The sequence below is a fragment of the Lycium ferocissimum genome, chromosome 6 (assembly GCF_029784015.1).
Source record: "Lycium ferocissimum isolate CSIRO_LF1 chromosome 6, AGI_CSIRO_Lferr_CH_V1, whole genome shotgun sequence".
Lineage (NCBI taxonomy): Eukaryota > Viridiplantae > Streptophyta > Magnoliopsida > Solanales > Solanaceae > Lycium > Lycium ferocissimum.
In genome coordinates this window covers 7,157,174-7,170,177 of record NC_081347.1, presented here as the reverse complement: position 1 = coordinate 7,170,177, position 13,004 = coordinate 7,157,174, and the positions used below count along the sequence as shown (strand labels likewise).

The 13,004-nt window shown below is 34.3% G+C and overlaps 1 protein-coding gene across 2 annotated transcripts; it reads left to right on the top strand.

Annotated features, from left to right (window-relative positions):
- The first annotated feature begins 2,776 nt into the window (after positions 1 to 2,776).
- Positions 2,777 to 12,294, top strand: LOC132059124 (uncharacterized). 2 transcript variants are annotated; one of them, XM_059451628.1, is made up of 14 exons: positions 2,777 to 3,335; positions 5,834 to 5,920; positions 6,683 to 6,786; positions 6,899 to 6,949; positions 7,527 to 7,698; positions 7,825 to 8,145; positions 8,648 to 8,851; positions 8,949 to 9,458; positions 9,644 to 9,853; positions 10,072 to 10,260; positions 10,408 to 10,580; positions 11,027 to 11,179; positions 11,293 to 11,374; positions 11,479 to 12,294. In XM_059451628.1, exons 1-14 carry the CDS (start codon positions 2,796 to 2,798, stop codon positions 11,866 to 11,868), a joined length of 3,186 nt encoding a protein of 1,061 aa, XP_059307611.1. In that variant the 5' UTR covers positions 2,777 to 2,795; the 3' UTR covers positions 11,869 to 12,294. The 2 variants fall into 2 exon arrangements, with proteins under 2 accessions (XP_059307611.1, XP_059307613.1); XM_059451630.1 differs by lacking the exons at positions 11,293 to 11,374; positions 11,479 to 12,294 and having other exon boundaries at positions 10,954 to 11,141.
- Positions 12,295 to 13,004: the final 710 nt, after the last annotated feature.

Sequence of the window (13,004 nt, the reverse complement as noted above, 5' to 3'; positions counted from 1 at the left end):
AATAGAATATAAAACGAAATAAGAGAGCAGTTGAATCATGAATCAAATCGATCATGAAGTTATTCTAAGTATTTTTTATGTAAGCCGTAAGCACAGGTGTCACAATTAAGACTAATCGAAATCTTTTAGATTCCTAATCACATGCTTAAGCATTAAGGCGTGTCGGTGTATTTTTTGTTGGTCTTATTAAGAAAATAATTCAATTTAATAGTGTGAAAATTGTAAAATAATGATCATGAACAATAAACAGTAGATTCTCGAGCGTAGTTAAATCTTTTACCTCGCCACCTTTGGTTTTTTTTTTTTTTTTTTTCTCTTATGCTTCAAAAAGGGATCTTTTGAAGGAAGAGGAAAGAAAAAGTACTAGATGAATTTTGAAAGAAATTTATTTCTTAAAATGTTACATGAAAATACCAATTTTTTGGCCTCAGACCCTATTTCCATGTTATATTTTTTTTGTTATACTCCCTCCGTTCATTTTTACCTATCATGGATTGATTAATAAGCCTATTAAGGAGTCAAAACTAAAATGACAATTTTACTATATTACCCTTTAATTATTGCTAAGTAACCTAATGATTAAAATTAATAAAACATGATTTAAAAGTTGTGCATAACTAAGAATTCCTTGAACTTTCCAAGCCAATTAATAATAAGAGTAAAATAGATATGAAATGGTAAATTATGTATTGATTTTTCAAACTGGATAAGTAAAAATGAACAACAATTTTTAATATACAGAACAAATAAAAATGAACGGAGAGAGTAATATTATTGATGGTGAAATCTCTCTACTTTTTCTTTCAATAATTAATGACATAAGTCGTTTCTTTTCACAATAATAAAAAAAAAAAAAAAAAAAAAAAAAAACAGAAAGCAAATGGGATCGCGTTTCGTAACAAAAATTTTTCCCACGATGTAGACGAATAACCGTAATCGGCCGTTGCCATTTAATTTTGTCACCTCCATTCGATCTTATGTGACGGGTGGGAAGATCAAATTAGTTAATTTTTATTTTGAATAACATGTATAGATTTCACAAATTATGTCAGATTTACATATATATAATAAACTACATAAAAGATGGTTGAAGTAACCTTTTTTTTTTTTTTTTACTTTTCAAATAATAATATAGCGCTACATAATGCAATTAATGGAGTAATGAGATTGGTAATCATATGCATCTAAATCCTATCATTAGTACCTTTTTATAGATTCAAATTGGGTTAGTAATATTTATTGTCCCTTGGCTATTGATAAATTATAATTTTTAGCTCTTGTGATATCTGGCTAAGCACATTAACTTCCATCAATTGAAATGCGCACTTTTGATCCATTTGCTTGTGAATATTAATAAATTTATCATTATTATTAACCGTTTCATTACTAATTACCAGTGTGTTATATTAAGCTTCTATTTCTACTCCATATTTGATGGTCATATAATTCTAAAAATAATCCAAATATAACATACTTTCACATTTCAATTAATTTCAGGCTAAATATGCTTAATCAAATATCACAATTTACTAATAATTTTGTTTCTTTTTACACGTTTTTTCCCTCTCCAATTTACCATTAATTGAATAAGCAAAAGTGTTATTATTCAATTTTAATTTAAACATCTTTAGTCTCTGGTTCCCCATTTACTAAGTTCATTCCCTAAACAGTAATTTTACAACTCTTACTTTCTCCATCTAATAATTCTCCCCATAATCTCCCGCCGGCTAAGCGCGTAGAGCCCACAGATCATGGCATCACGTCGTTTATTCAATCACGAAACTAAACAAAAGAAGAAAATCAGAAAAATAAATAAAAGAATAAAGGAATAATTGCAATTTTAGCCTCTATATTATTGAAAAATTTAGATTTGGCCTTTTAAATAGAGGATTAAGCACATTTAGCCTTCAATATACAATATATATTTTTGATTTGTTTATGTAGAAATATGTTATACTTATATAAGGCCTTCAAACTTGAAGAAATTTCATTTAGACACTTTAACTACGCTGTTTTAATCATTGAGCACATGAACACATAATAAAGTGTTCTATTAGTACTTTTTGTTCAAATTTTGGAATAAATTTTATGGTAAGTTAACCACTTAAAATATATCATCTTCTTTAGTTATACACATCATCCATAATCAAAACATGCTCGAGTTTTTATGGCTGATTGAGAATAATTCGTATAACTAAAGGGAATAACATATCTTAAGAGATTAACTTATCTACGTAATAGACACGTGACAAAACAGACAAAAAAAAAATATCAAAATTTGAATCGAAGTGCTTAATAGGAACACTTTATCATGTATTAGTCTTCAATTAAAGTAAAGTTAAAGAATAGTTCCACAAGGTTTAAATGAAATTTATTGACAGATTTTAGGAGTTGTCCATGTATTAAGCCTTGTATTTTTAGAAGCATATCACCTTCAAATACGAAGTAATAGGAAAATATAGCATAACACATGAATAATCAAATGGTGAAACGGTTAATAATTATGAAAATTTGTATATAATCATAAGCAAAACTGCAAAAAGATCAAAAGTGCCACATTTAAACTAATGAAGAGCTCATTATGCATATTCGAATTTTACGAAGACTAAAATTAGAATCTACAACTAACTGAAAGGACCAAAAGTAGTTTCAATACTGAACAATCAACAGTCAGACTCATCAGAAAAACGAGTGAAGAAAGAAGCTAACAGACACATTTCACACTTGCGATTCAAATCACACACTACACACCCCATTTCAATGCCAAAACCACAAATTTCGCCTATTAGAAACCAATGACAATGGGCCGTAGCTCAGCCAGTAATTCCGGTGACGAAAACAACGATAAACAAAATGACAATAATTCCATTAACAATGTTGGATTCCATTCGATCCGTGACCGTTTCCGTTTCAAACGCAATTCAAATAAACAACAACCGACACCTTCGCCGGCGCTGACGTCATCCTCGCCGGATCGCCACTGGAAAGCTCCGCCGGCGGCGGCGGCGGCGGCTAATTCGGCGGCGGCGCGATCTCATCATAAAAACAAAAGGAAACTGAATTTCTTGTGTTTACAACGGAGATCGTGTTTATATTTGTGTATATTTCTGGTTATATTCGTGTTTGCGTTAGCGTCAATGGTGTTACAGAGTTCAATAATGTCTGTGTTTAGACAAGGCGATGAAAGAGCACGTTCGAAGTGGTCAGTTAGAGATGATTTGAAGTTAGGTAGTTCGTTAGAGTTTGTGATACCTAAGAGGTTTCAGCTTGGTAATGGTTTAGACTTGCTTAGAAATCAGCCTAGAATTGGCGTTCGTCCTCCTCGAATCGCGATAGTAAGAATTCTATATGCATTTGTTCTTGTTTAAGTATTCGAATTGCAAATTTGATATTATTATTAGTAATAAGAACTATATATACCTGTGTTCATGTTTTAAGTATGCGTATTGCAAATGTGAGATTATTAGTAATATTTGATCACCATAGAAGAACTCTATATGCATTTGCTCATTTTTTATGTATTCGAATAGCAAAATGTGAGATTATTAGTAATATACAACCGCCAGAGAAGTGTTGGGTGTTGCATTTGTTACTGCTACAGTTTTCTAGAATAATTAGTTGTTTAGTTGTAGGAGAAGTTTAATAGTAGTTGATTTAGTAGAACATTCAATTTCTTATTAGTTTAAGAGTCTAATACCTTTAGCCTAGAATTGGTGTTCGGCCTCCTCGAATTGCACTTGTTAAGAATTCTATATGCATTTGTTCATGTTTAAGTAAGCAAATTGCAAATGTGAGCTTATTAGTAATACAATCGCCATACAAGTGTTTGATGTTTCATCTGTTACTGCTACAGTTTTCTAGAATAATTAGTTGTTTAGTTGTAGGAGAAGTCTAAAAAGTTGATTTAATAGAATATTCAGTTTATTGATTGAGTTAATAAGAACTCTATATACCTGTGTTCATGTTTAAGTATGCGATTTGCAAATGTGAGAACTCTATGTACCTGTGTTCATGTTTCAGTATTCGAATTGCAAATGTGAGAACTCTATATTACCTGTGTTCATGTTTCAGTATTCGAATCACAAATGTGATAACTCTATATACCTGTGTTCATGTTTAAGTATTTGAATTGCTAATGTGATAACTCTATATACATCTCTTCATGTTTAAGTATTCGAATTGCAAAATGTGAGAGCTCTATATACTTGTGTGCATGTTTAAGTATTCGAATTGCAAATGTGAGAGCTCTATATACCTTTGTTTATGTTTAAGTATTCGAATTGCAAATATGATAACTCTATATAGCTCTGTTCATGTTTAAGTATTCGAATTGCAAATGTGAGAATATATATAGCTGTGTTCATGTTTAAGTATTCGAATCGCAAATGTATGAACTGTATATACCTCCGTTCATGTTTAAGTATAATGTGAGGTTATTAGTAATATACAATCGCCATAGAAGAACTCTATATGCCTGTGTTCCTGTGTTCCTGTTTAAGTATGCGAATTGCAAATGTATGATTATTAGTAATATAAATCGCCATGGAAGAACTTTATATGCCTTTGTTCCTGTTTAGGTATGTGAATTGCAAATGTGAGATTGTTAGTAATATAAATTGCCATAGAATAACTCTATATGCCTGTGTTCATTTTTAAGTATGCGAATTGAAAATGTGAGGTTATTATAGTAATATACAATCGCAATAGAAGAACTTAGGAAGCTGTTATAACAATAGCCATAAACATGTGGAAGAAAACAAGTTCAAATTAATGAGAGAGCAAGTTTTTGGTGAAATTCTAAGTTACTATTTAGGAAGACAATGCAGAAGTTGATACTTACATGATCATGTTCAATGGTTGGTTAGGATACGAGTTCTGTTCGTTGATGCAACATTTTTATTACTCAGAAAGAATTTCCGCTGCTGATTGTATTTCCAAAAGAGAGTAACTGGATGATGGACCTTGAACAGATTTATATCAACCTGATATTTTGTAGATATGTTTTTTCACGTCGATATGAGAGCAATTGGATCATCTGGGTTAAACTTTCAATTATTAATATATTTTACAGATCAGTTTGTTTCATGCATGTGAATGCCAAATGCTTATTTTGGTAAAACATTCATGTTTCACTTACAAAAATGCATTTGGCGTTCTTCCTCTGACTTGTAACCTCCAGCCGCAAAAATGTAATGGATGGAAACCAAACAAAAGAGGTGTCATGCACATCAACTCAATGATTTAGTTGCCAACTAGCATCACTTGTCGATTCTTTTCTCTTTTCTTTGGGTTGAACCTTTAAGATCTAGATGCATGTAAGTGCAGTTTATACTAGAGCTTTAGAGCTCGGGAGATGATGACAGCTGATTCAAACTTAAGAATTTCATATCATCATATGAATTGTGATAGTGGCAGGATAATACTATTTACAAGCCTGAAACTATAATTTAGTGTTTGTTTGAATTTGGAGGATATGCCGTAACATTTTATTTGCTGAATGAGTGAAAATAAAATATGAGCAAAACATATTTGACATGTTTAAGAATATATAATCCCCTTTTTTTCATTATTCATGACCTGTGATCTTTACCTGGTTTCTGCGGTTATTCAGTCTTAGCAGATGTTAGTGATTTTATTTTACATGGATTATTCCGGTTTCTAATTTTAAAATGCATAAAGAAAAGACTGGTTTCGAGTGTCAAGTCACCATTTGTAATTTCGTTGTCTTCATAATATATTATATCTTCCCTATCGCTTTTTATATCAAAGTGCACGTTGCGTTGGTCTCTTTAGCTTTCACGAATTTAACTGTGCTTCAATTTGACTGTGTAAGGTCTTAGGAAACATGAGGAAGGACCCACTGTCATTGATGCTGTCTACTGTGGTGAAGAACTTACGGGGACTAGGCTATATGATTAAGGTAATTTTTGGAAACTTCAAGCTATAAAATCTGATTGCTGTATCCTATGTATGTACTGTCTAAGACATAAAACTTTAAGCATCTGTTCAGCAACTATTCTAAATTTCAGATGGTATTTCTGCTATAAAGATGGTATTTCGGCTGTAGAGATTATTTTTGCCTGAAATTTCTATTTGTGATTCTTCTCTGACAAACTGTTTATTTGAGATTGAGTGAAATTCGGTTGTAAAGAGGTAATTGGTGTTGAGAGCTGGGTCACCATAGCCCATTGAGATTAATACACTTTAGATTCTGGGAAACAGAAGCGGGTTCTTCTCTTGATGCTGGGAGGGGACTGATCTGGCAGATTGTGGAATTAGGTTTTAAACCGAACCATAATGTCATATGTTCTTCGGAAGAACTAGGGGTGTCAAAGATGGCCCAAAAGTTGATGGTTCTATTTGACATGTTTAAAGGAAGAACTTCTTCCTGTTTGCTCTGTAGTTTCTTATTTAAGTTCATGATTATTCTTATTTGTCATGATTCCTTTTCTTTTTTCCCATCCATATCCTCTAAATGATAATTGCATCACACATCTGATTATGGACATTTTAATTTTTCTATAAGTCATTGGTTCTCTATCTGAAAACTCGGGACTAGACTATGATGAGTGCGAAATATGGTACCATGTCTAAGTTGTGACAGAAGAACTGTACCTTGTTTGATAGCGGTATATAATGGGTATGTGCAACCTTTTATCCTACCTAAAGCTATTCTTTGCAGATATATGCTGTGGAGGATGGCAATGCAAGATCTATATGGGAAGAAATAGGAGGGCAAGTATCAATTTTAACTGCTGAAAGATATGATCTCATTGATTGGTCAATGTAAGCATGCTCTGCCATCTTGTATCCTCATGACAGTTCATTTCTGTAACTTTGCTATCGCTACTCTCAATTAGCTTGGTATATATTAGTTTCTACTTTTTCATTCATGCAGCTTTGACGGTGTTATTGCTGATTCACTTGAAGTTAAAAATGCTATATCAAGGTATGGCTAGCCTGTTAGATGAAGCTTACTTTTCATTATTCTAAAAGATTCAGAATGAATATCATGTGAGCATTATCTACCTATAACAAACTAAAACGTGTGTTTGGTCTTCTGTTATGAAAATATAAGCTATTTTAATGCGAAATGTACGGGCAATGAGTTGTTCTTTAAAGCATCCTTGTCCTATATTCTGAATTTCTCTTGCGAGAGTTTTAAGCATTATAGTGCATATGTTGACTTGTACAACATATGAAGATGCTTAAACCTATTGTCACAAAAACATTTGAATGAAAAGCACTTCTGTAAGATGTTATAATAAATCAATCCTAATGTCAAATGGGCTTTATATTATTATCAGGTGATGTCAACACTAGTATTTTCTGTTTTTCTTGCTACATTCTTGATATAGTCTAAATGATGCATACAAAGTTCCATATCAATGTCAGTCCTTCTCAACATGGGTATGTCTAGGCAATACAGGGAGACCATGTGACAAAGATGAATCTAGATCTTGAACTTATGCATTCTCTATATTTTATTTGAGATATTATGGTTTGTGAGTTCTATATTTATGCAGCCTTATGCAGGAGCCTTTTTGCTCTGTCCCCCTAATATGGATAATCCAACAAGATACTCTAGCAAGTCGCCTTCATCTTTATGAAAACACGGGATGGGAACATCTTATTTCTCATTGGAGAGATGCTTTCCATAGGGCTGATGTTATTGTATTTCCGGATTACTCTTTGCCGGTATATAACAATATTCTTCTCTGTTTTTCGTTCTGAATTCCTTTTTTTCCCCAGAATTCTTAGCATTTATTCAAAGTGCTCATCAAGCTTTTCATATACTCAACCCTTGCATTTCTCCTGTTATAGATGTTATATAGTGGGCTGGACACTGGAAACTTCTTTGTGATCCCCGGATCACCAAAAGACAATTGGGCTGCTGACAGTTATAGTAGGAGACATTCAAAATCTCAGTTAAGGGAGAAATATGGTTTTGAGAAAAATGATCTCTTGGTTTTGGTTTTTGGAAGTTCCGTTCTGTACAATGAGCTGTCTTGGGATTATGCTTTGTCCACTCATGATATAGAACCTTTGCTACTCAAATTTGCTGGAAGGAGCGATGTTGAAGAGAGACTGAAGTTCGTTTTCATGTCAGGAAATTCCAGTGATGGGTATAATGAGGCGTTGCAGGTAGGACTCCTAAATGCTGTTTTAGTAATTAAGATAATTCTTAATTTCTGCATCCTGTTTCACTCCTTATTATGTCCTTGTAATTGATGGCTTACCATCACCTTCCTCTGCTTCAATAGTGTTACATCTCAATCTTAAAAGAAGTTTTTTGCTGTTTGAACTGTAAAATGGATAAATCTTCTTAGGTATATTTATGCATAACAACTGAAACTCATTTAGCCGAGGAAGTTCTAAATCTTTTTCTCTTGATTTACACTTTAAAGGGCTTTGCTATTTTAGTTGCCTCCGTGAAACTTTTCACTCTTTTGTCATCCAATATGTATTTTCCATTTTTTGTTGTCTTCATTCCTTGCTAGTGCTTTACCGTGTTATTTGTTAGGTTGAGATGAAAGTTCAGGTGATATTGAATAATGCGTCTCAACATTTTTGCAGTAGCAGTAATGTGCACTTTACTTACTATTATATATGCAATAAAGAAATTATACTGTTTCAAAATTTGTAGGATATTGCTACTCGTCTAGAACTTCGTGAGGGATCTCTTTCACACCATGATATGAAGGGTGATGTTAACGGTATTACACTGATTGCTGACATTGTCCTCTACTCTTCCCCGCAACATGAGCAAGAATTTCCTCCTATTCTGATACGAGCTATGTCATTTGGAATACCAATTGTTGCACCAGACTACCCTGTCATTAAGAAATATGTAAGTCGATTAAGTGTTGTTGGCAACTTTTTAAAGCTGAATAGTAGAATACTTTGCTTCTTATTTTGTCTTTCCCTGAAGAACTTTCTGTATCCAGGTTGTTGATAAAGTACATGGAATCATCTTCTCTCAACACAATTCAGATGAACTGGTGCAAGATTTCTCACAACTTATATCTAATGGAAAACTCACTAGATTTGCTCACACTATTGCATCTTCTGGGAGGCTGCTCTCCAGGAACATGCTTGCAGTGGAATGCATTACAGGGTATGCAAAGCTGCTGGAGAATGTCATAGCTTTCCCATCTGATGTCATACTTCCAGGAGACACCTCTCAGCTTAAGCAGGGCTCGTGGGAGTGGGGTTATTTCCAAAAGGATGTAGAGAATAGTAATGACATAGAAGATCCTCAAATGAAGGATGTGGATCCAATAAATTCCAGTGTTGTTTATGACCTTGAAGTAGACATGACAGATTTTGCTCCTTTGATGAATGTATCAAGAGATGATCCGGAGGCTTTAAAGGAAGACTTTCCAAGCGAGTGGGATTGGGACATCTTGAATGAAATGGAGCGATCTGAGGAAGTAAATAGACTGGAGATGGAGGAGGTATGTGAATAATTTTTACTGACTAGCAGTCTTTTTTCCTGTCCATCCACAGTCCTATAACCAAAAGAAAAAAAGAACAAGAAGGAAAAAGGAAAAAAAAAATAGATCTTTACTTGTCCATGTTTCTATTTTTCTTGATTTGCCTTTGATGCAAGATCTGTTGAGCACATTTTTTCTATATGTAGATTGATGAAAGAATGGAAAAAGACATTGGTGGGTGGGATGAAATATATCGTAATGCTCGAAAAGCTGAAAAGCTTCGGTTTGAAACTAATGAGAGGGATGAAGGAGAGCTGGAAAGAACTGGGCAACCAGTATGCATTTATGAGGTTTATGATGGAACTGGAGCTTGGCCATTTCTGCATCATGGTTCTTTGTACCGTGGGTTGAGCCTTGTGAGTTCCTGTGGCCTATTCTATGTGTTCCAGTTTCATATGGTTTCCTCTCGTTTTTTGGTATATCTTGGTACAGAAATGGAGTTTTTAAAGAATACGATGCTATATGTTAGACAGATTTGCTAATACAGATTAGTGCATTCCCTTACATTTTAAATTTCTTCATTATGTTACATCTCTCGTTTCTTTGGTTCTAACTATGGAATGTTCCCTTATAGTCAACTAAAGCACGGAGATTGAGGTCAGATGACGTTGATGCAGTTGGCCGGCTTACCCTCTTGAATGAGACCTACTACCGGAATATCCTCTGTGAGATGGGTGGCATGTTTTCAATTGCATACCATTTAGATAATATTCATAAGCGACCCTGGATTGGGTTCCAGTCATGGCGATCTACTGGGAGAAAAGTATGTTACTAATTCTTGATGAATCTTGACGTGTGTAATTGTTCTTCTTGTAATTGTTAAGCTTGACATTGTCATATTCACATATAATCTCTATGTACTCTTTTCTTGTTAACAAGTTTCATATAGGATTCTGTACTAATGTATCAGGTTTCCTTATCTAAAAAAGCCGAGCTGGCCCTAGAAGAAACAATACAGGCAAAGGATAAAGGTGATGTGATATACTATTGGGCACATTTGGATGTGGATGGTGGGTTTACAGGAAGCAATGATGCCCTTACCTTCTGGTCAATGTGCGATATATTGAATGGAGGCAACTGCAGGTAAATATTAAATCGTGTACAGTGGGAATTGGACAGACCGATTTATTTCAACATTATTCATTCCTGCCAGCATTTTTTCCTTTCCATCTTGGTGGATAGGTTTCTTGTATTTCAACAGTTTAGATCTCTGTTACAGAAATTTGGATGAATTATCCATTTGTTTAGGTTTATCTAGTATAGAATACAATAATAAATCCCAAATTCAAGTTGATTCTATTTCGACTATTTCATGTTCTGAAGTCCAAGAAGCTGGAAATGGAGATTTCAGAAATTCATGTCCTATAATGTACAATGTTAAAAGAAGAGAGTTAAACAGGAAACTGGAAATTTTACACCCTACTCCACTTAATAAATACCTTCACCTTATGTGCAGAGGGCGGGTGTATTTTTGCTTTTAATGGAGATTGTCCTTTCATAATTGTCTCAGCTAACTCTCATTCTTTCAGAAATGCTTTCCAAGACACATTTCGTAGAATGTATGGCTTACCGTCACATATAGAAGCTCTCCCACCCATGCCTGAAGATGGTGGGAGATGGTCAGCACTACATAGCTGGGTTATGCCAACCTCTTCTTTTCTGGAGTTTGTTATGTTTTCCAGGTAATCTAGGCACAAACATACTTATCTTGTGACGTCGTATTACTTGCATAAATTTGGATATTCAAGTTCGAAATATGAATTGTTTATTTGAACTAAAATGGTTTGAATTACAGGATGTTTGTCGATGCTCTGGATGGTTTGCACGTGAATTCAAGCAATAGGACACGTTGTATACTAGCAATATCAACATTGGAGGTAAGCCTGTAGATATAAATTGCATTAGTACTAGTTTCCATTTGGTATAAAGTAAAGCAGGCTAGAAGGAGAAGTTCTTATGTTTGATTGTTTCCGACCACCAGAAGCAGCATTGTTACTGTCGGGTATTGGAACTGTTGGTAAATGTCTGGGCCTATCACACTGCACGGCAGATGGTTTATATTAATCCTCACTCAGGTGTACTGGAAGAGCAGCACTCAATTGAGCAGCGAAAAGGATATATGTGGGCAAAGTACTTCAACATGACATTATTGAAGAGTATGGATGAAGACTTGGCAGAAGCTGCTGATGACAATTACCTTCCATATGAAACGTGGTTGTGGCCATTAACGGGAGAGGTATATTGGCAGGGGATATATGAAAGGGAGAGAGAAGAGAGATACAGGCAAAAAATGGACAAGAAGAGAAAGACAAGAGAGAAACTACTCGATAGAATGAAACATGGATATAAACAAAAGACACTTGGAGGATAACACGTCTTGGCTAGAAGAGTTTTTTGACACCATTTGTGAACCACTTGGCTTCCAACACGACAACCAAGCTCATTTTTGCTCTGGGCTTGTGGATGAAAGAGAACGATGCCAAACAAAGGAGTGGTTTAATTCTTTCTAACTGCATCAACACACGGAAACTGACATACCAGACTGACCTAACTACATATATTCATATGGAGGGAGAGTGAATTAGGCTTGGCAAGAGCGAGCATTTTTGAAAGCTTTTATAATGGACATCATATGCGGCTCGTTACTATTCTCTGATTCTAAGAGGCACAATCTCTAGTGGAGACTCCATTACTGCAATATTTGAAATGAGCAGAGCCTCTGCTGAAATTGTATTCTTTCGACAATGTATATACATTTTGATACGATAAAGCAAATGCAAATTCGTTTTACTGTGCTCGGGAAGAATTTCGCTTTTCACAATTTCTTAAAAGGACTGGCATTTCTCTCATTCTTTTTGCGCAAAATGGAAGGGTAGAAGCCTCAAGACTCAGCCTCAATGAGTTGGGATACAGGTTCCTGGATATTAGGGGTAGCTTGTATTTATATAAACATGACTTCTAATAGTATCACAGATTTTTCTTGTATATATATATATATATAAAAGTTTTCATTTTTTTCAAAGAGAACGATGAGCGTAATTTACCTTAAAGTTCAAAACCTTGTGATATATAATTTCAGAAAAAATATACACATGATGATGTGACCAAACGATCAATGAAACTATCTTGAACCATATGACACTGGGTTCCAATCCCAATTGAGTTATTCAATACTTGGGTTGTTCACTAGTGGGAATTGCAAGTATATACCCTATACTTTGCAACTTACAAAGGAGTTGAATGTATCTTGGGACAGTGTAAATTGTTTTACGTTATGATTGGATAAAAATCTTTTGTTTTTATAACCAAGTGTCACGACTAGCATACCTACAATAAGACAACAAAAATATAGCAACAATCTTTTGTGGCAAGAGAGCTGGCTAATTCTTTGTAATTCCAAGTTATCAAATTACTTGAAAGCATAGGTTGTTCTCCGGTACACTTGTCAACATTTAATTGTGAACTACCAAAGAGTATTACGAGGACCCACGTTATAATGAGAGCTTC